General features: G+C 56.0%; 1 protein-coding gene across 1 annotated transcript in view; it reads left to right on the forward strand.

Moving 5' to 3' along the window:
* Nucleotides 1-741: 741 nt before the first annotated feature.
* SLC38A10 (solute carrier family 38 member 10) overlaps nt 742-21,543 on the forward strand; it is a 38,534-nt gene continuing 17,732 nt past the window's right edge. Inside the window, exons 1-10 of the mRNA XM_075440763.1 lie at nt 742-1,033; nt 2,048-2,165; nt 5,628-5,673; nt 8,084-8,177; nt 9,607-9,750; nt 11,490-11,614; nt 14,890-14,992; nt 15,799-15,981; nt 17,916-18,027; nt 18,225-18,331. Coding sequence (XP_075296878.1) covers nt 923-1,033; nt 2,048-2,165; nt 5,628-5,673; nt 8,084-8,177; nt 9,607-9,750; nt 11,490-11,614; nt 14,890-14,992; nt 15,799-15,981; nt 17,916-18,027; nt 18,225-18,331 — 1,143 coding nt within the window. The 5' untranslated portion in view covers nt 742-922. The remainder of the gene's footprint in view (nt 1,034-2,047; nt 2,166-5,627; nt 5,674-8,083; nt 8,178-9,606; nt 9,751-11,489; nt 11,615-14,889; nt 14,993-15,798; nt 15,982-17,915; nt 18,028-18,224; nt 18,332-21,543) is intronic.

Below are 21,543 nucleotides of genomic sequence, written 5' to 3' on the forward strand. Positions count from 1 at the left end.
CTCTCCAGTAGCTCCTCATCTTTCTTGAACTGGGGAGCCCAGCACTGGACACAGCACTGCAGATGGGGCCTCACCAGGGCAGAGCAGAGGGGGAGGAGAACCTCCCTGACCTGCTGCCCACACTCCTCTCAATGCACCCCAGGATCCCCAGCTCGTGTCCCCCCAGCACGGTGCCAGTCTGGAGAGTGTGGCTGTGCCGCGGCGCTGCGAGGGGACGCTGGCAGCCGGGCACCATCTGCATGTGTGCATGTGTGTGCACACGTGTGAATACTTTTGCACGCTGCGTGTGCATTCATCTGTGTCAGAGTGCGTGAGTGCATGTGTGTGCATGCATGTGCATGCCGTTACAGGCATGCAGGCGCATTAATCTGCGTTAGAGTGCATGTGTGCATGTGTGCACACGCATGTGAATGCCTTTACACGCCTGCATGTGCGTTCATATGTATCAGTGTGTGTGTCCATGCGTGTGCATGCCTGTAGCTGCATGCAGCTGCATGCATCCGCAGCGTGTCCGTGTGTGCGCAGGCATCCGCATGCATGCACCGGCCCGCGTGCGTGATTTTACACCCGTGCGTGCGCGTGCACCCGCACATACGTGCCCGTGCGCGTGCCCGGCTCTCGGGGTGCGCCGGGCGGGGGAACCCCCCCAGGAGCAGCGGTCACGGTCCGCCAAGGCGGCGGGAGAGGCAGCTCGCTGGGCGCCGCTCTGCCCCGCGCCTCCCGCCTCGTTTGCCCGGAAGCGCCAACAGAGCAGCGGAACCCGGAAGTGCCGCTGTGGCCGGTGCCGGGGCCGGCGGGGGGGGCTGATCCGTTCGCGCCATGGCGGGCACGGGCGGCTGACGAGTGAGCCGGGGACTGAGCCGGGGTGCGGGTGGCGGCTGCGGGGTCCGCGGGGACCCCCTCCTGCCCCCCCCCGCGGGCCATGGCGGCGGCGGCGGCGGCAGCGGCGGGCTCCAACTGGGGCCTGATCATGAACGTGGTGAACAGCATCGTGGGGGTGAGCGTGCTCACCGTCCCGTTCTGCTTCCGGCAGGTGAGGGCCCCGCCGCGCTCGGCCGGCCGGCCGGCTCCCCGCCGGGCCCCCGGGGCGAGGGGCCGGGTCCCATGGGCGAGGGGCCGGGTCCCGCCGCCCCCCCTCCATCCCCTGGCCGCGGGGCTGGGCCTGGGGCTCGCAGCCGGGCTCGGTGTGGGCTCTGCCGGGGGTAGCGCGGTGTGGTCCCGGTCGCCGGCCCGTGGGGGGGGCGGCTTGTGGTCCCGGGGGGGTGAGGAGAGCGCTCGGGACCGAGAGCGGGCATCCCTTGCGCCAAACCGCGCGTTTGCCTTGGTCGTGAGGGCTCTAGGTCACCCCCTCAGCCTTTATCGTGGGTGGGAGGGGGGAAAAAAATGAGGATTTTACCCCTACGCTAAAGGCAGGTGGGCTCGGGGGTGTTGGCAGGCCGACTGCCGGGCTGCGCTGTGCTCCCGCTCCCTGCTCTGGGAGCTGTCGCCGTCCCCGCGTCTGCGCCGGCCCGAAATACGGCAGAAAACGGGGCGGCTGGGCTTGGGAGCTGGCGTCGCCTGCGCCTGTTCGAGGTCACCCGCTCAAAAAGCGTCCTGCATTTGCTGTCCCGTGCTGGGAGCGAGCTGGGTGATCCGCTCCCGCCGTCGGATCGCTCTTATTAAAGAGGTTTGCAACGGATTTTGCGGCTGGGGGTTGGGGTTGGGCGTTCTCTGCTCTGCACAAACCTGCGGAGAGCGCAGAGGGGGCTGAGCGAGGGCAGCCCTGGAAGTCCTGTGCCGCCAACGGCTCCCAGTTCACAGTTTGGCGCTTAAACTGGTGCAGCTGGGAGCTGTGGGAAAAGGGTGGCTGCTCCGCGTTGTCCTTGGGCTGCGGAGGAAGCGAAGCCGAGCTCATACGTCGCGTTTCTCCCAGCCGCTGGGAAGCCGAGGCAGCTCCCTGCACCGGCAGAAGCGCGGCTGGGGGTGAGAAGGGAGGGCGATACGGCCGAGCGCAGCCGCCGACGTTCCCTCTCGCGCTTCTTTGTTCCCCACTCTTCTTCCCTTTCAGTGCGGCATCGTCCTGGGGGCTCTGCTGCTGATTTTCTGCTCCTGGATGACTCATCAGTCCTGCATGTTCCTGGTGAAATCGGCCAATCTCAGCAAGCGCAGGACCTACGCCGGCCTCGGTGAGGGTTTTCAGCTCTAGGGCTTTTCGTGTGTTGTGTTTTTCTTTTTAAAACTGCGGTTTTACTTTGACCTCTTTAATTTACAACTTTCCTACTGATATTGTTGGAGTAGCAAATGGTTTCTTGATGTAGTTTTCAATTTGCCTTGTTTTGCTCTGTCAGTCCCTCCCTCCCGCCCCATGTCCCCAGGGGAGAGCGAGGGTTTAATTCTGCTCTTGACAGTGAAGTTAATAGGCTCAGAATTGTTTTGACTCTGCAGGGCAGGGGAGGAGATGCAGCGCTGACTGATCAAAACCCAAGTTTTCGGGAGCTGGCGTAGAGGGTGTCTGGTGTAAATTATTGGTCTCGGCACGAAAGCCGCGAGCTTCCCCACCCAGTGTGCTGCCGAGGACATCGGGTTCTGCCAGCGGAGAGCCTGGCATGGAGCTGGGGCTGCCTGGATCCGCGCCCTGCGCGCGTTCGCGGCGGAGGGGAAACAGCGCGCGAGGTTCCAAGCGGCCAAGAAAATAAAAACATCTGCGAGATTCATGTGTGGGTTTTTGGCAGAGCCTGTCAGCCCTCTTCCTCAGAGCTCGTCGCCTCTGCGCTGGCGCCAGGGTTGGCCTCGGCTTGCGACCTCTGTGCTGATTCTGACCGACTTGGGGGGGCAGGAGGAGGTGCTCGGGTTCCAGTCCTCTCCGTTGGCATGTGAAACGAGAGGAAAAGCCATCTTTTGCTCCTTTTCGCTTATTTCTCGGGGGGAGGAGAGAGTTGACTGGCATTGCCGTTGGTGAAAGAGCTAAAGAAATGCACGGCTGGCTCGCTGACCGTGTTGTTGACAGATGGGCTTCCCCCATCCTCCAAGTGCCTGAGGTGCTGCTGCCGGGCTGTACGTCTTGGCTTCTGCTGAGTTTTAGCTGCTGGGAACAGAGAAGATCGAGGAGCTCTGTGGTCTGGAGGTTGTGCCTCTGATGCTGGAGGGAAGGGGGAGCCCCCAGGTGGCATCTGGCTAGTCCCCGCCGCTCCCAGCCCACGCTGCCTCTCCCTGCCCCCTCGCAGCCCGTCTTTGTGTGCCGCTTCCCCGAAGTACAGAGAGTTCCCTCCACCTTGGAGCATCTCCCGGGAACGAGGGATCCTCTGCCCTCCCTGAAGCCAAGCGGCTCGGATACACCAAGGGCCAGTAATGCTGCTCAGCTTCCTGGCATGCCGAGGCTGGCTGGGAATGCCCCTGCCCTGGGAGAGGTGCCACCGGGAGGGACAGCCCTGGGAGGAACGGCAGCGCTCCTGCGATGCCGCCGCGTGCAGCGAGGTTGGGCAGCTCCACACAGACAGCCTTTGTCACCGTGGGCTTGTGCCCTGGTACATCTGCGAGGGTTCCTGGCAGCCCCCGCCGCTGATTCTGTGGGAGGCTTTGGCAGCGCTGAAAGATGTAGGAAAGTTTTGCAAATTCCCTTCAGTCAGCCAGTCCCTTCCGGAGGAGCATTGAGAGCGACCGTTACAGCTACAAAAGAGCCGGGGTCGTAACGGGCTGCTGTGTAGCCCAGACGCCTTCGCTCGGCAGCGCTCTGTGCCTGAAGGGGCTGGGTGGTAGAAACGTTTTGCTCTTTGCTGTTCTCCTGCGCTGTGTGGAAGGAAAGGAGAAGTGGGATGCAGTTCCCAGACAGACTTTAACCAGGAGATGAGTTAAAGCCTCCCATTACAGCTGCGGAAAGCGGCCTGAGTCTTTGTAGACCCCCCGTGCTGGGTGCCGGCGCCGTCCGCAGCCTGCTGTGCCCTGCTCCCTGCAGAGAGGTGCTGAGGCACGTGCTGCCCCTGCTCGTAACCACGCTTGGGTCTCCAAGGGCTGCGCTAATTACCTGAGCGGATCCAGCTCTGCCCAGCTTGTTCCGCATCTAGAGATCCCATTCCAAAGATGCTCGACTGTACAATTTTATTTCACAGTCATCCTCTCCTTCCTCCTTGAGAAGACAAAGGATCCAGTTCTTCCCGTGTCCCCAGGTGGGGCTGTCTGGTGTAAGGGTTGAAGGCTCGTTCTCGTTAGAACATGGCTGCAGAACAGCCGAGGAGGCCGATGGCTGCTCGGCGTCTCTGGCCTAGGCTGTCACTGGCAGCTGTAGCTGTTCTCCGGAGGCGCCAACCTTGGGATGTGACGTGAGAGAGGAGCTCGGGGTGATGTGAGAGAGGAGCTCGCAGGAGCAGAGCAGCAGCCGCCCTGCTGGAGGTTGGCTCGTTAATGACCCAGTCTCCAGGAGGGAGGTCTTCCTCCCGCTGGTCCCTCGTGCTCATCCCAGGCCCCTTGGCTGCGTGATTGACCCCCCCAAGGGCTGCTGCCTTCTCCCCTTCTCGTCGCGTGTTCCCAGACGAGGTGAGAGCCGGGGGCCGAAGCGGTGCGGCTGCTCTTCGCACTCGGCAGCGCGCCTGGTGGCGGCTGTTCCGCCCGGGCTGTCACCCAGCCGTCAGCTATTTTCGGTGCTACCCCACATAACAGCTCCGGTTTGTTTTTCTGCTGTGCGTCTCCTGCCATGCTTTTTTCTCATTCTGTGGGAGAACATCTCGTTTCCTTGTTTTTTAGCTCGAGCGGGGTCCAAAGCAATCAGACTTTGTAAGTTAATATTTAAAATAGCAGAAGATGCTTCCAGAAGTGAACGCAGTTTGTTTTCTGGCGGCCGCCGGGAATGTTTTGCTGTGCTGAACCTTGAGAGGAGACAAAGGGGAGCCCAGGCCGGCGGTTTTCCTGTCGGACCTCTGCGTTTAGAGGCTGACAGAACTGGGCAGTGTGGTCTGTGCTGGAACTGGAGGTCTCAATTCCCATTCTACCCAGTAAGGTCTAAAAATACAAGCGGAGTTTTCTTGGCATTTTCTTTTTAAGAAAAAACACAAATGATTTAAAGACTACTGATCTGCAAGCTACACCCCAAGTATGGGGGGGGGGAGCGGAAAAAGTCTCTTGGCAGCAGCCCTTTGGTGTGGGTTGTGAGTACTGGGTATTCTGGGTATGGGATTGAACGTTCTGGGCACCATCTCAGATCTCCCATCCAGCAACGTCAGGCGGTTCAGTTGTAGTGGGAAGATAAAAATAAAAATGAGAGTTTTGATTGAAATCTTGCGCCGCAGTAACTTTTTGCCACACAGCATCTTATAGATGCATATTTTCTCTTCCGCGCTGGCTTGCTTTTAATGCTTGCCATGTGTGACTGCTACTTCACACCACTGGTTTTTTTAAATAGAAAAAAAAAAAAAGAGAACCTGCTCTCTGTCTTTTCCTCAGCTTTGTTCCTGTCTGATGTGGTTTTCAGTTTGCGGAGGGCTTGTCTGAAAAAGAAAGTGGGAGGTCGGGCGAGGGGAAACAACCCCAAAACACAACACCGGTGGGTTCCTGCTGCACCTCCCTTTGTCACCGTTGTTTAATGTCAAACTCATGTGCGTGTCAGGTTCTGGACCTTTCTTTGACTAACTCTAAGTTTTTGTTTCCTCTTCTGCCAGCATTTCATGCCTATGGAAAAGCAGGAAAAATGTTGGTGGAAACAAGGTAATCTGCTACTTATTTCAAGCTTGAATAGTTTGGCTTTCTGTAATGAAAAATGCTGCTCTGTAGCCTCTTGGGGCCTTGCTGCGCTCTCGTTTCTTACCCTCCTGCCTTCCCTGCTCCCAGAAGTTCCCTTTGCCACCTGGAATGTGAGCGGGAGCATAGGTGACATCCCCTAAGCACAGCAGGCGTGTCCCACCCGCTCCTCGGTGGAGACGAGAGCGCTTCCCAGGCAGCGGGAGCACAGAAGTGGGGGAGGGAACTCATCTCCCGCTCTGCCGCGTGTGCGGTGAAGTCACGGGCATGTCGCTTGTGGCCGTTCTCCAGGGGTGGAATCGCTGCCAAGGCTGCCGTGAGTTGGTGGGAGGGAGAGCGTGCAGCACCTTGGACCCGCCCTTGAGCTGCTCCGGTCCTGCCCGCTGCTTTCCCCGGCGAGACGCCAGGCGTTAGGCGATGCCGTGCAGGGGAAATCCCATCTCCGTCGCAGGACAGGCTCCAGGTTCCTCGGGTGGCCCCGACGCAGGTAGAAGCTGCCCCGCAGGTCTCGTTCAGCAGTTGCAACGCGACAGGAGTGTGGGCAGCAGGGCGAGGGAGGTTCTCCTCCCCCTCTGCTCTGCTCTAATGAGGCCCCATGTGGAGTCCTGTGTCCAGTTCTGGGCTCCCCACTTCAAGAAAGATGAGGAGCTACTGGAGAGAGTCCAGCGCAGGGCTACGAGGATGATGAGGGCACTGGAGCATCTCTGCTACGAGGAGAGGCTGAGGGAGCTGGGCTTGTTCAGCCTGGAGAAGAGAAGGCTGAGAGGGGACCTGAGAAATGCCTCTAAATATCTGCAGGGTGGGGGTCAGGAGGCCGGGGCCAGACTCTTTCCAGTGGTGCCCAGTGACAGGACAAGGGGCAACGGGCACAAACTGAAGCCGAGGAAGCTCCAGCTGAAGATGAGGAAGAACTTCTTCCCTCTGAGGGTGCCGGAGCCCTGGCCCAGGCTGCCCAGGGAGGCTGTGGAGTCTCCTTCTCTGGAGATATTCCAGCCCCGCCTGGCCGCGGTGCTGTGCAGCCTGCTGTGGGTGACCCTGCTTGGGCAGGGGGTTGGGCTGGGTGACCCACAGAGGTCCCTGCCAACCCCTGCCATGCTGGGATTCTGGGATTCTGTGACATCGTTGCAGCACTGCTGTTTCCAGCAGAGATTGTTTGGTGGAAGTGCCTTGAGCCCCAGCCAGTCAGTGGTGCTGGCTCCTTCCCTCTTCCCAGCTGCAAACTGCTGCAGAACGCTAAAAATATGCAGAATATTTCTCAGATGTTACTCGTCCATACAAGCAATTGCCGTAATTGCCACAGGGATGCGATATAATTGGAACTGGGAGGGACAGTGGTCCGTGCAATCATGAGTGGGAGGAGAAGCAGCCCATAAGACAATCTTTTCATTAAAGTGTGGTCCACATTGTGGAAAGAAGTTTGAGAGCCGGTTTTGTACTGAGACTTTCATGGCAGGCCCCTGCTGCGGGGCACGGGGCTGAGAACACCTCGTGCTGGTTCTTCTAAGTGTTTTTCCAAGAAACAAAGGAGTTCTTGCCATCTCCAAGGTCCGGTTTTTCTGTGGCTCCAAGCAGCAGCTGAACCCATGCACGGGTTGTTACCAGAGCTGCATCTCCACCCAAGGTGTGAGGTGTGGGTGGAGGTTCTCTGGTTTTTATTTTGCTAGGGTCGAATGCAGAACTGGTGGCCGGCCCTTCACAAGCCTGAGGAGAAAAGCGTGGTCCTCCCCTCGAGCACCGGTAGCGAGGCAGAGAGGGCTCATGCAGCTGTGAGAGCAAGCTCGCAGCTCGCTGGATCCCTGTAGACAGAAAACCTACTTTACTCCTGCTTGCCGAGCGTGTTTTCAGTGTGGTTTCAGCGAAATCTGGGGCTCGTCCCTGCTGTGACAGACCAGAAAGTTGTGCTGAGTTAGAGGGTGGGTGTGCACCGCAGCAAGGCGCGCCGAGGCTGCTCTGCCTCTGAATGCGACCGAGCGACTGCGCAGGATTTAAATGTTCCCTTTTAGCTGTTTGTGTGCAACTCCTCTGGATGTTCCTTGGTGAGCGGGGGGGGGCACCAGGATCTGGAGCAATCTTCAGCTGATGTGGTTGTGTGTGGGGCGCAGCCCCCGAGACCTGTCCACCCCTAAACCTGTGTCTTAAACCTCATCGGGGTGGGGGGGTCCCATCGCTGCAGCCGCGGTTACGGCAGTCCCAGGCAGCGTCTCCAGCTGCCTCTGAGGTAGCCTGAGCATTAACCAAGCCTCATCCTCTCGCGAGGGCTGCGGAGGACGAATCCTGGGAGTGTGGCTGCTGGCACAGAGCTGCCCAGGAGCAGGGGCTGCGGCGCAGGGCTCCTGCCCCTGCCTCCTAACCCGCGTGTATTTTGTTGTTTTTGCAGCATGATCGGGCTGATGCTGGGAACTTGCATTGCTTTCTACGTTGTCATTGGCGATTTGGGGTCCAACTTCTTTGCCCGGCTGCTTGGATTTCAGGTAAATAAATCCTGACTGGATCGCGTCCGCCATGCAGACGGTGGTCCCAGTTCTTGCGTCGAGCTGCCTGTGCCTGAGGTACAGCAAAGCGCGTCCTGCCTCGGCAGAGGGCTCAGCAGCCTGCCAGGCGCTGTGGGGTCGTCTCGTGGTGGGCTTTAACGGCTCGCCTCACGCACAGAGCGTTCGGCTCTGTGAAGTCCTGGGAGCCCAGACATATGGCGAACAATCAGATGCGTAAAACCTCCAGTAAGGCCCTTCCAACAAAGGAATTCTTTTAAACTTGGTCTCTGTTAATTCTGGAGCAGATTACTGGGGGAGATGATACTTCCTGTCTTAGTAGGACGAGAGGCAATGGCCTCAAGTTGTGTCAGGGGAGGTTCAGATAGCATATTGGGAAAAATTTCTTTCCTGAAAGAGCGGTCAGGCATTGGACCAGGCTGCTCAGGGAGGTGGGGGAGTCCCCATCCCTGGAGGGCTTCAAAAAACCTGTCGATGTGGCACTTCAGGACATGGTTTAGCAGGTGTGGGGGTGTTGAGTGGATGGTTGAGCTTGATGATCTGAGAGGTCTTTTCCAACCTATGTTTCTATGATGAATTCCTTAGTTAACTCTGTCCGAGCTCTCACCCCCTTGCAGCCCTCTAGTTCGAGAGGGGTTTTTGTCCCGGCCCTGGCTGTTTTGGTGGCCAAAGTTGCTGCGCATCTGCCTCCCCTTGAAGATAAAACAAGCTGTGTGATGAGCCGGATGTTGGCGCCAGAGGAGGTGGCCTGAGGTGCTCCTCGTGGGCAGGAGCCTCTTGCTGCTCCTCCTGGCACGCTGCGAGCCAGGGTGCGAGCAGTGGGATGGACATGGGGAAGGATTTCTGGTGGGGCTGTTATCTGCTCTGCCTGATGCTGCTCAGCTCTGACCGAGGGACTGTGAAGTTAAAAAGATGCGTTGTGGCTGCAGCCAAATTAGGTATGAAGCATTTCCAAACATTTCAGAGTGTTCTGCTATAATAAATACCAGTGTGAGGTTTCAATTAATTTTCTGGATCAGAATTTTCAAGACTTCAATCTCTTATCTCCCAAGTAAGTTTAGTTTTGATTTAATTGCATGAAAATACTGAAATAGCTTGTGCTAGATTAGCATTTAAACACTCCCCCCAGTACTTCCACTTGAGCATGGACCTGTCACGCGCTGTGTAGAGCAACAGTGGCACCCAGTGACTGTACGAGCTAATCACAGACCTAGCCAAGGAAATGGCAAGCTTGCAGCATCAAATCTTGCGATACGTACAGGAGCAGAATTTTGTGTTTGAAATCGATCCTGGCTTTGCATTGTTCCTCACTCTGGAAAAATGAACCACAGCAGGGAGCTGCTTTGCTAATTTGGTGGGATGCTCCGAGTATCCTCCCTGCTCCAGTTCTTTATGCAGCTCCCTTTTCCAGGTGTCGGGCAGTTTCCGGATAGTCCTGCTCTTTGCCGTCTCCCTGTGCATTGTGCTTCCGCTGAGCCTCCAGAGGAACATGATGGCCTCCATACAGTCCTTCAGTGCCATGGCTCTGATCTTTTACACAGTGTTCATGTTTGTGGTGAGTATCGACGCTGGCAATGCTGTTTTCCTATTGTTCTAACACAGATGTTCCCACCGGGACAGCCTGCAGGTGCAGGCCTCAAGTTTAAAATGTCCTTCCTGATAATTAGTGCTGCTAGTGCCGGGCATAACAAGTGATCTGGGTGCCCGTGCCCTGGAGGTGGGGAGGTACAGGCTGTAGAAGCTGGCCGCTGGGTCTGTAAGCTGTTACGGGTGCTGGAGGCTGTGGTGGCACCGATGATAATAACCCACAAATCGAGTTGTGGTTTATTCTGCTTGCTGGTGTCTTTTAATCCGGGGCTCTGAACTTTGAATCAAAGGGTGGAAGATGTGGGGAAGAGTGCCTGGAAGCAGAAGGACTTTCGTCATGCGTTTGTGTTTTGCCATGAACACCTCAGTGCTTCTAATCTGTGGGGGAAGGCGGCTCTTGTTCAGAACTCGAGCGCGTGCTTTGCCTGCTTTTTTGCAGCCGGTGGTTAATGGCTTTCCGGCTGTGAGTAGTTTTGTTTGTTAGACACCAGCATGTCTATTTCTTGAGCACTGAAAGCTTTGTAAAGTCTCAAGTCTGGTACATGGCATGTACTTGTTCTTAGATATTTCTAGAGAAGTTTTTCTTTGCTGAGGTGAGTCGATTCTTGACCGTTTGGATTAAGGAGAGTAAACCGAGAGTCACCTCAAGCTGGCCCTGTTTGGCTTGGCCCAGCCCCGTTCTGTAGCACCGTTTACTGAGAGGTGCAGACTTTCACTCGCCCTTTAATGACTTCGGGTTTCACCTCGCAGATGCTCGTGTGGTTTGCTGGTGCCGCCCCAGCCATGTCTCTCCCAGATTTCAGGGCTGGAAGAGCTGAAACAAAAGGAAGAAAAGGGAGGTGTGGAAATTCTTTCCACTTGACTTTTTTTAGTAGGTTGTGCTGGGTCACGCTTCCGAGCTTGCCTCTGAAGGAGGCTGGAGACTGTAAATGAGCATTTTACGAAACTGCCGTGTTTCAGGAGCTGTGCCTTTAAGAAAACCACAACATTTCATGAGAGTTGGCTGCACTAAAACGTAATCTCTGGGGATTAGAAAACCCCCATTCAGGCGATATTATAAACAGGCATTCAGACATATTTACCTTCTGTTTCCTGTGCAACCCAATGCCTGCCAGGTTCCCTGTCAATAGCCAAAGAGCCGCCCTGGCCTCGCCGGGTGCCTCCCTCCCCGTTTTCATGAAGTTTGTCCTTGTCTGTGGTGAACTGGGGCTGTTCGACGGCTCTGGAGCAGCGGCGTGCAGGTGGGGTCCTGCTTTAGGAACCTTTGTCTCTCTCCGCTGTACAGGATTCTCCAAGGCGAATGTCGCTTCCCGTTCGGATTGAAAAACGTGTTTAAAAGAGCGCAAAAGAAATTGCTGGGAACGATAATTCTCACAGTTAAATGTGTCAGTGGAAATTGTTCCTCCTGGTGCGAGCTATGATGTCTGATGGCATCGAACAAGGGGGGAATGTCGTAGATCTTTTAAAACACACCCCAGGATCCTCGGTGGCAAGGGGCCCTGCGAGGTTGCTGGGAGCTTTAATGAAGCGTGTGGGTGGGGTGGGGAGCTGGGGAATTTGACTGATAGAGATCGGGCTGTGGTAGGCAGCGTAAGCTGTTCCTCGCAGAGCTGCCGCGCGCTGCCTTTTATCCCAGCATCGGCATTGCTGCTTCCATCGAGTTGCTTTGGGTTGGATTTTAACCCTTTTTCTTTCTCCTCGCTGCAGATTGTGCTGTCGTCCTTCAAGCACGGGCTCTTCAGCGGGCAGTGGCTGCAGCGCATTAGTTACACTCGTTGGGAGGGCATTTTTCGCTGCATCCCCATCTTCGGCATGTCTTTCGCCTGTCAGTCGTAAGTACCTGCCATTCCCGCTGCTGGCAGCTGTAGTGCGCAGTGAGTTTTTCTGAGGGCAGAGGGTCGCGAGGATCTGCAAGGGATAGATACCATCTGGTTTCCTGTTTTATTTTAATCCGAATATTTTACAGCCCACTGAAGTACAGTTGTGACCCTTTTGTTGCGTAGATGGGGAGGGAGTTATATTTCACTGGGGAGTTACTGTACTTGAGCAACACAAGATCATTGAGGCCAGACAGATCCTCAGTGTGCTGCACGTTGCATCTGGTACAGCTGCAGAAGGGATGAATTTCCCCTGTTTCTTCAGGGGGGTGATTTAGTACCGGGAAGGCAGCGGGGCTGTGTTGCCCAGTGGCCGCAGGGCTCCCTGCCGGGTAGCGTGAGCTCGCAGCTGCTTGCTGCTTCCCCGGATTTCTTGGAGAGTACTCGGAAGATCGCACAGTCGTTGGCTTTGGAGAGGTGTTCGCGCATTTCCAGTTACCTGCTTGTAATGAGGGTTTCCCCTGGCACGTGGAAGGACGTGCCGGCAGACCAGGCTGTTTTCACCTCGCTAGCAGCACTACCTCCTGCACCAAAACGGCAAGTGAGCGGTACGTGCCTGGCCAGAATAGTGCAGACTTTAAATAGAAGTGTAAATCCAAACATGGACACGGAAAAGACCGTCCTCGTTTGGAAGGCTGGCAGAGCTGGGCTTTCCCCCCTGTAGTTCCAGCAAATGGGTAGCATGCCAACAGTAAATGAATGTGATGGATAAAATTTGTTCAGACTGCTGTGTTTACACCCACATGCAAGATCCAAATCGTCATTTTCCACTTACTGGCTCTCTTGGCAGCTCGGTTCCTACCCGAACACGCTCCAGTCTTGCTGTTTATTGTCTCCATTACAACTGGCGAAGGGAATTGTATTCTTTTACAGCTTTACCTTGTTAACATTTTAGAGTTTTTAAATTCCTTTTTTTTTTTCCTATGGTAGCCCCACAGTACCCAGCACAATTTTGCTGGGAGTTGGACATGCAGGGAGATGGTTTGGTCTGGACCAGTGTGCGCGTACCTAAATATAGGCCTCATTACAGCACTTATGTGGCAAGCCGAACCTAAAGCTACGCGTTTTTTCCGAGCATCAGGGCGATAGGCTGTCCAGCCCAGGCAGCCTTTATAAGCATGTTATTCTCAGCTAGGTAGGTTTAATTTTGCTAACCTCTGAATCACCTTTTCAAAAAATAAATAATTCTAACATAAAGCAGAAATCCTTTTCCTTCAGCACGTAAATGCAGCATACAGTAAGGACAAATAAATACACTATTCTAGCTTGAAAAATTTGACCCCACTTTGCTTGTGAGTTCAATACCCTTCGCTCTAGAAAAGCTATCTTGTGGTTGCTGAACTGCAAAGTAGGTCACTCCTCTGCAGTTACACAGCGTGGAAATTTGCTGTGGAGCTGAGAGCTGGGAGGGTGAGGACTCCAGGGCTACCTCCTGGCGTGACCTTGGTCAAGTCACTGAACCCTCTGATTAAAGAGGAGTCAGCGGAGCTTTCCAGAAGAAAACTTTGAATTTCCGGGGCTGGCTGTTCTGGTGCAGATGGATGCAAAGATGCTGAATTCAGAGGGATAATAGAAGCCAGGGGGGTGTTCGTTGCCTCTGCGAGCATCAGCTCCCAGCAGGCCAAGTTCCTGCTGCGCTCGGAGAGCCTGTGCAGGGCGGTCACTACAGGGAGGGTGAAGACCAGGTACTCCGAGGTGGCTCTGGCCGTCTCTGAAGCAGGGCTGCGTTCTCCGAGTCTGCTCTCAGTGCTTGTGTGGACTTGTCTGCTCCCTGCTCAGGAGGAGCCATCTGCTCACACACTCTTCGAGGTGCAGTGTCACAGGTGACGTGGGGAAGGGTCCCTGATCCTTCGCTGGCCTGCAGTGCAGTCGTTCTGCTTAAAAATAAACCCCGGGCGTGTCAGGACACGCTGCCTGTTGCCTGCTGCGTGTCCTCTTGCTCTGCTTTGAGAGGCGGCAGTGGGCAGGGGGGCCCAGCGGCGTGTCGTGGGGGGCTCGAGGGACGCTGTGCTGGTCCTCCAAACCAAAGCTGACCCAACGGGTGCCATCGGGTGATGGCAGGAGGCCTGGGTGCTGCTGGACTTCACGTGGCGCTCGTCCCCGTGTCACTGCTGTTGCTCCTGCACCGAGACGGACCTGGCCTGGCCGTGCCATCCCATGCACTGCGGAGCCGCTCTGCTTCCCTCTCTTCTCCTTCCTGGGCCTTGATTTTTTTTGCTGGCCCGCTTCCTCTTGCGGGGCTGGAGTCTGGGACATAGTCAGTTAATCTAGCAGATGTCGCTGCGTTGAGGGCAGGGAGGAATCCGAAACTGTGAGGCTGCTGGGGGAGCTGGGCTCCTCGCTCCCTGCGTCTGCAGACCCTGCGCATCTCGCGAGTCGCTGCGAGCCGACGTGCTCAGCTTCCTTCGTGCAGAACCGTTGGACTAACGTTAAGGGATGAAGGGTTAAGGATTTTTCGGCTTGGCCTCAGCCTGACGCACTTTCTGTTAATGGCTTTGTGCCCGTTGGAGCTGGGGATACCCCCTTGCCATCTAACGGGATGCCCCCCTGTTCCCATGAGAGTTCCTTCAGTAACCTGAAGCCAGGATGTAGCCACTTGAATTAAAGTAACAAGAGGTTAATGAGTTGCTAAAATAGCACCTGATGTCAAAAAGCACGTTCCACATGCTTTCCCAGTCTGTAAATACCCCAAATCCCGTGTAATTGGCGCTCCCAGCTTTGCATGAACTGAGCTCCAGCACCAGCGCGGAGATGGGACAGGCGCTGCGTTTGGTTTTGTTTGTTTGACTTTTCCTTTAGACAGTGCGATGCTCTAACCTTCTTCCTGCTTTTACTCTGTAAACACTGCGTCGCTTTAATTATCGGCGCAGAGAGCTCCAAGAACAATAATCTCCAAGGCGCTGCCTGGCGTGGTGCCACTGGTGTTTCACTGGAACAAACGGTCATTCATTTTGCAACACTTCTGAACCAAAATGTTTACATCACACGTTTAGCTCCACGTGGTGGGGTGGGGAGAGCAGGAATATTTTTGCAACACTTAAAGTTATGAGTGTTCTGAAATCTCTTGGCATTAGCAGTATAAATTGTGGAATGGCAGCGAGTGTTTATGCTGCAGGGAGGGAAGGTGTCAGGGATTCTTTGCTGCTGGGCTGAGGCAGGGAACGTGCTGGAGTTGGGTTTTTCTCTCTCTCTGCAGAAGGTTTCCTTAAATAATTTACCCTTTTCTACAGTCAGGTCTTGCCTACCTATGATAGCTTGGATGAGCCGTCTGTTAAAATCATGAGCTCCATATTTGCTTCTTCCCTAAACGTGGTCACCACCTTTTACATCACGGTAAGAAACTTCCTCTTCTCTTTCCTTGCCAGAAGTCACGCTCTGGAGGGGCAACAGGGATGATGGTTTATGTGCAGATGGGGCTGGTTTCTCCTTATCTGTATTTATTCTGAAAGAGAAGTCGTTTTGCTGAAAGCAAAATTAGATGGGAGGTGACGAACCGAACAGTGCGGGAGGCATTTGGAGAGTCCCGATTTTCAGCGTAGCGCATTTCCTCAGGCGGAGGCAGCATGCGGACCCAGCTCCTCCGTGCCCATCAGCCTGCCCTCTGCCTTCCAGGGCCTGGAGATGCTGCCCAGAGTTTAGGAGAGCTTCTTCCAGCTTGTTGCGATTGGGAGGATGTGAAGGAAGTTATGCCTCATAAAGCACCAGTTAATAAAACTGAGTTAATAATTTCTGAGAAGAGCCTGTCCTGTGAGCTGGGTTGCTGGGGGGGAATCGTTACGGCCCCTCCTTCGTTGGAGCGGGCCGGTCTGGGGGCATGGCAGCAAGCAGAGTGTCTCTGCTCTGTGTCACGGGCCATGGCGGCGTTCCCTCACCACAATGTCCTCCATGAAAGCCCCCCGTGTATGGTGAGAAGCTTGCCTCTGCTTTTAGGAAGGTCCCACTATTCTTTAACCATTTGTCTCAACTTCTGGGGGTGCTGCAGCTGGGGCTGCTGGCGGGGTGCCCACGGAGGCGGCCCCACGGTCCCTCCCAGGGTCCTAACTCATGGGGGGTCACCGACCTCCAGCCTTTTGTAACGATCAGATATGAATGTGCTTTGGAGTCAAACTGCACCGCTCACCTCCCCTCCTGCCGGACAGGTGGGCTTCTTTGGCTACGTGAGTTACACTGAAGCCATTGCTGGGAACGTCCTAATGAACTTCCCTTCCAACCTCGTGACGGAGATGATCCGAGTGGGATTCATGATGTCAGTAGCCGTGGGGTTTCCGATGATGATTCTGCCGTGCAGACAGGCGCTGAACACCCTTCTCTTTGAGCAGCAGGTAAGAGCCTCTCATGTGGCCAGGAGCAGCTGGCTGCCTTGGTGTGCACCTTTGAAACTTGCTTTTTGAAGGGCTGCTGCGACTCTCTGGCTTCTGCTGCTGGCTGCCAACCTGGGCTCCAGACGTGCCTTGGTTCTGTGAGAGCCCTTTGCCAGATGCCCATTTCTGACTTGGCGTAGGTGCTCGCTGTCCAGAGGGACAAACCCTCAACTCACAGCGAAATCGTAAGTGCCCGCTGTGCGGTAGCGGTGCAGCAGGAGGCCCGTGGCAGTCTGTAAATCCTGCCCTGCAAAATGGTTAATCTCTGGGACACTGAGGTTCTCGTTCTCTCTGCAGAGGAATTTCATGGGCTGGAGCTGCGAGCCTGCAGCCTGCTGTGGCTCTGCTGTGCCCCGAGTCCCATGGCTGCCACCGCCCTGCTCCGCTGGGGATTTCGGCTCTTGCACCCGAGTGTGACACAGTTGAGAGCCGAGGTGGTTCTGCCCCTCGGAGAGAGGGAGATGTGCCTGTGGAAACAGAGGAGCCTCCTTATTTCCTGCTGCTCCAGCTGGCATCCCTTTGCTGGCCAGCTCAATCTTGTTTTGCATGTACTCAAGCTTCTGTTCCTGGCCTCAGAGCCCAGCCTAGCCTCATTTCTTCTTGCTTTTGCCTGTGCCTGCTCCTTTCTGCTCATTTATTATTATTCTTATCCTCGCACCTCTGTCAGTAGCTCCCTGAGCAGCCTTCTCCCCTCCGGGTTCAGATGTCCCCGTCCTCCGGTGCCGGCCCTGGCTGTTCGGTGCCAGCCCGGTGCAGAAGCCTGGGGTGGAACACAGCCCGCTCCCACACGTTCACCTTTCCCAGGGTCAGATCTTCAGACAGCCTTTGTGACTATAGTTGGTCTGTCTGATGTAGACTGTAAGTCCCTTGTGGCAGTAGCGTGTTCTCCTCTGTGTATTGTACGGCACTAAGCATGCCGATGGTATTCAGTAAATAACAGTAAGAGATTGTGGGAATGTTCTGAGGCCTTTGTGTATCTGCATAAATAGAAACCTCTTAGGGCAGGAAATAAAACTTGAGCAATTTATAGCTCTAAATCCTGCCACTTCTGCCTGTGAGAAGCCCCCGGTTCTTTTCTCACGTCGGGAGAGCCTGAGGGCTGGGGGAAGATGATCGGTGAAAGCCAGCGGGTGCAGAGGAGTAAGCGCAGGAAATGCTTGGGAAGACTCTGGTTCTCGCCTGTGCTCAGCGCGTTGCTCTGGGCTCTGAACATGTCGCTCTGCTTCCCTCTCCCATCTGCGAGCCAGGAGAGCGGGGACCCGCTGGTTCTGCAGGACACGTGGGTTCACTGGGTCCTCAGATTTCCACACCTCCTGCTCGGAGGGTGGGGATGGGATGGGGAGCAGAGGGCCTCTGGAAACCCTTGAGTGTCAGCAGCTCCCCCGAAGCACCAACCCTTCTCTCGGCCATCTGGCTGGGGTGTCTTCGTCAGGGCGGAGGAGCTGGCACAGGTTTTGTAACGCGGTGGGAATAGCCCTGCTCCTGGGGGGGCCAGGGGACACTTTGCCACAGTAAAACCAGAGCTCTTCCCCCGTGAGCGTTCTCCCTCGTGCCTGCTCAGCTGCACCTCCCTCTCGTGCCCTTGGCCCTGGGGCTGCTCGCTGAGGCTGGGCGGCCGCAGCACTGGCAAGGGGACTCGGCCACAGCTGTACGGTTCACATTTGGGGCAGGATGGAAACAGCAGCTTTGGCTCCGTGCCCCCGGTCACTCTTGTTTCCAAGGTTCAGATGCAGTTGTGTATTAAAAATGCTCAACCACGTCTAAATGCCCCCGCTAGCAGTCACCTCCGTGGAGACCGTAGCGTGGAGGTGACGAGGCTGCTGGAGCCTGCTGGGGTGGCTGCTTGGGAGCTGTGGGGTTGTGGTGTAGGAGCTAAACTCTTTCTTCTCCTCCAGCAAAAAGATGGCACCTTCGCTGCTGGGGGTTACATGCCCCCGCTCCGGTTCAAAGCCCTGACCCTGGCGGTTGTCTTTGGAACCATGGTAGGAGGCATCATGATCCCGAATGGTGAGTGAGGAGCTGGGGGCAAGGGGCTGGTTGCTGGGGTATGTTTTTGTGGTCTCTTTTGGTTGCTTTTCTGGGCAGGATGGCCAGGCTGGCTGGGCTTGTGCCCCAGCCTGGCCGGGGGCTCAGACAGCCACCATGTGCTGCTGCTCTGGCAGTCCTGGAAGGGGCCTTTGCTGACTTCTGCTCTTCTTTGCCAGTGGAAACAGTCCTGGGCCTGACAGGTGCCACGATGGGAAGCCTCATTTGTTTTATCTGCCCAGCTCTTATTTACAAGAAGATCCACAAGAATGCACTTTGTTCACAGGTCAGTGCTGATGCTGCTTGACATCCCCCTAAGCCCTCTGCAGAGCCTGGGAACGTAGTTAGTCTGGCTGCAGCAGGGAAACTGCTCAGCACCTCCTCCAGCCTCCCCCCCCCAGTCTGCCCAGTACAGGTGGGAGCCGTTTGGGTTGGCCGCTCTGAGCAGCGTCGCTTATGGGTGTGCAAACGGCATCGGAGGAGGTGCTGGCCCAGTGCACGGCTGGAACACCGGCTCTTTTTGTCCCTCCAACAGCAAGCAAAGCGTTCATTTGGTGCATAAAATGCTGCTTCCAGCCTGCCTTCTAGCGGGCTTCAGGTTCTGTATCTGCGGAATGGGAAATCCAGGCAGCCTATAAAACCTTAACGGGCTTTACATCCCAGCCTGCCTGGGCTGGGTAAAATCAACACGGTTTCTCAGCGATGCGGTTCTTGCTGCTGACCCTCAGCTTTCTGGTTTCAAGCAAAATAATAATAAAAAGGAACACACACCTAGAGGTGTTGCTTCAGGAACCGATTTTTTAAAATCGAGGTCATTCAGAGGCTGTTAGGAGTTTAGATTTTCCTTTTGCTCCAGTTTGAATTGGCCTCCTCGGGGGCTGAAACAAAGTGGCTCTTTGCTGGGCTTGATCTCTCGGATTCTGCAAATATGGTGCTTTGGCGGGGCCAGAATTAGCGTGTTTTGTTTCTTTCTAACAATAACGTGATCCGCTGCCTTTTAGCAGGCCTCTGCCCCAGCGTTACCAGTCACGGCGGTGCTGGGCTGGCAGTAAGGTTTTTGGCAAACTGCGGAGTCAGCGGGGGGAGAGCACGGCATTTTTGTGGGTCCTGCAGAACTAATGGCTTTTGCTGCGTTTAATGACTTGCGGGTTTGCTAAGCGTGCATGAAGTTTTTACACAGGGCGTATTTTTTTCTTTCCCTGTACTTTCTCTGACACGAGGAAGTAGTCCAACTTTCCAGCTTTCGCTCTGAATTCGGACACTTTGGTCCTAACTTCTTTGAGTGAAACCCCAAGCAGGAGTCTGAATGCCAGCCTGGATTTTTCAGGGAAACAAAGAGCACTTTCAAGAATTGCTTTCTATTCTGGCCGAGCCAGAACATTTCTCTGCAGTGCCTTGAAACTGCACTTGGGATGTGCCGAGCTCTCAGACTGGCTGCCCAGAGGCAACTGTCAGCTGCCCGGGGTTGAACACTGGGGCCCTCACAATGCTTGACCTGAAACTGGTCACCAGGCTGACGAGGATGCTTGTCCTGCAGAAATCCCCACAAAGGAATCGGGGCTTATCTGAAGCATCAGCCCCCCGGTTACTCGGGCGTTTCAAGGGGCTGGTCGCAAGCTGTCCAGCCTTCGCTTGAATGATCCATCGCCTGTCAAGTTTGCATACTTGCTTTGAGCAATGCTCTGAAGTGCTGCGGCGAGGGCACACCTGCCTTCAGGAGCGCGCTGGGCTGCAGAGCACCTCCCCACCTCCACTCTGGAGCCGAGTTGGGGGCCCACCCTCTCCGCCTTCCTCCCAGGTCTGCTGCAAAGACTCATTTATTCTTCCCCTGAAGCTCCGTCTTTGGTCTCCTCCTTCATTCCTGCTTTTCTTTGATCAGGCGCTCCACTTCATCAAAATATGCTTCTGTGAGAGGTGGCCGTTGGGGGGGAGAAGGAGGCAGCGCTGGACGTAGCTGTCCCTCCCCGCTGTTCCCTGTCTAAGCAACGTATGTGGATGTTCTCCCTCCCTCTCTCCATCATCCTCAGCTTTCTTCCAAAGCAGCAGGCCTTCTCAACGCCAGCTCTTGTTCTTGCCTGAGTTTTCTTGACTCTTGCTGCTGAGAACTGGCTGCTTTTACTGGGCCGCCTCTGGCATCCAGCAGAGTCCCGTGTTGGGCAGCTTACGGGGCTGGGGACAGAGGGAGCTGAGGTTTGCTGGGCTGGGCAGATGGTGCAAGCTGAGGCTACAAAACGGGGAAGCCGCACTAAAAGTGGTGAAGAGGGCTCAAGGGGAGGGATAGGGGCAGTCCCAGGTGTTTGGCCAGTGAAGGGTACTGGTGGCTTCTGCCAGTGAGTTGTTAATGATCGCAGCCGCTGGTCAGCCACCAGGGCTGGGGACGGTGGCTCGGGCTAGGCAGGGGGTGGCTTGGCTGAAAGGCTTGCTATGCTGGAAAGACGACCAGGTAACGGAGCAGTTAAAAAGCTTGAAGCCAGGCATGCAGCGCTGTGAATGAACTGGGGAGAGCGTTCCCTTTCCTGTGGCTGAGCATCAGGCGTGTTGCTGCGGAGGTGCAGGTCCGTGTCCTGCTGCCCTCCGGGAGCCTGGAGCGGGCGGACGGAGCGAGGTTTGGCCAAGTGCTGCCGAAGGTCGCGTTAAGGTCTGTAAACAGAGTGTTTGACTTCTAACAGGAAGGTGTTGGCTTCCCAGTGTTGACACAAGCCTGTTGGAGAGGCCTCTCCTAGGGAGGCCGGAGCTGCTGCTGTCCCAGTTGGGGAAGAGGAGCTGCGGAGAGGCTGCTCGAGGTCAGCAGATGACCCCCAGTCTCGCTCCTGTGCGGATGGAGAAGAGATTCCCCCCTGCGCTCCCCCGGCAGCGCGGCGGCCAGCACACCTCCACCGTGGGCGCTTTCGGTCGGTCCGGCCTTTCAAAGGCAGAATCCCTGTCGCAGCGCAGGAACCCGGCGGTGACCGGGGCTCTGCATTCCTTCGCCATGACTCTGTCCCTCCAAGCGCTCGGTGTCCAAAACAGCGCAGTTTGGAGGATGTCGTCACTCCACACAAATGCAGGGTTTTTTTTTTGCTTCCCGCTGATGGCTCAGGCGTGGTTAGAGGAGAAGGTCTGGGCTAATGACGCTTCTGTACAAAGTTCGAGTTGTCTTCTGGGAGGAAGGACGGCCGAGGGAAAGCGACCAGCAGAGGAAACAGCCGCGTAAACTTCCCCTCCTGAATTCCCGTCCTGCTCGGAGCGCTCCTCTCGGGAGACGGCCCTTGCCTGGCTGACCTGCGTGTTGGCGCAGGCTGCAGCCGGGGCTTTGCACGTCCTCTCGTCGTGGCTGTGTCGAGAGGCGCTGCTGGAGAAGGGGCTCTGCTCTGAGTGGGTTCGCCCTGCAGGGGCAGGGAGATCCTTCCCCTGGGAGCGGGCACTGGCTTTAACAGCGCTGCGGTGTTGTCCCTCTCCTTGCTCCAGGTTCTCAGCTCTTCAGCTGGGTGCTTTGCCATGGCTCTTCTGCCTGTGTTC

Source organism: Opisthocomus hoazin, chromosome 21 (assembly GCF_030867145.1).
Source record: "Opisthocomus hoazin isolate bOpiHoa1 chromosome 21, bOpiHoa1.hap1, whole genome shotgun sequence".
Taxonomy (NCBI): Eukaryota; Metazoa; Chordata; class Aves; order Opisthocomiformes; family Opisthocomidae; genus Opisthocomus; species Opisthocomus hoazin.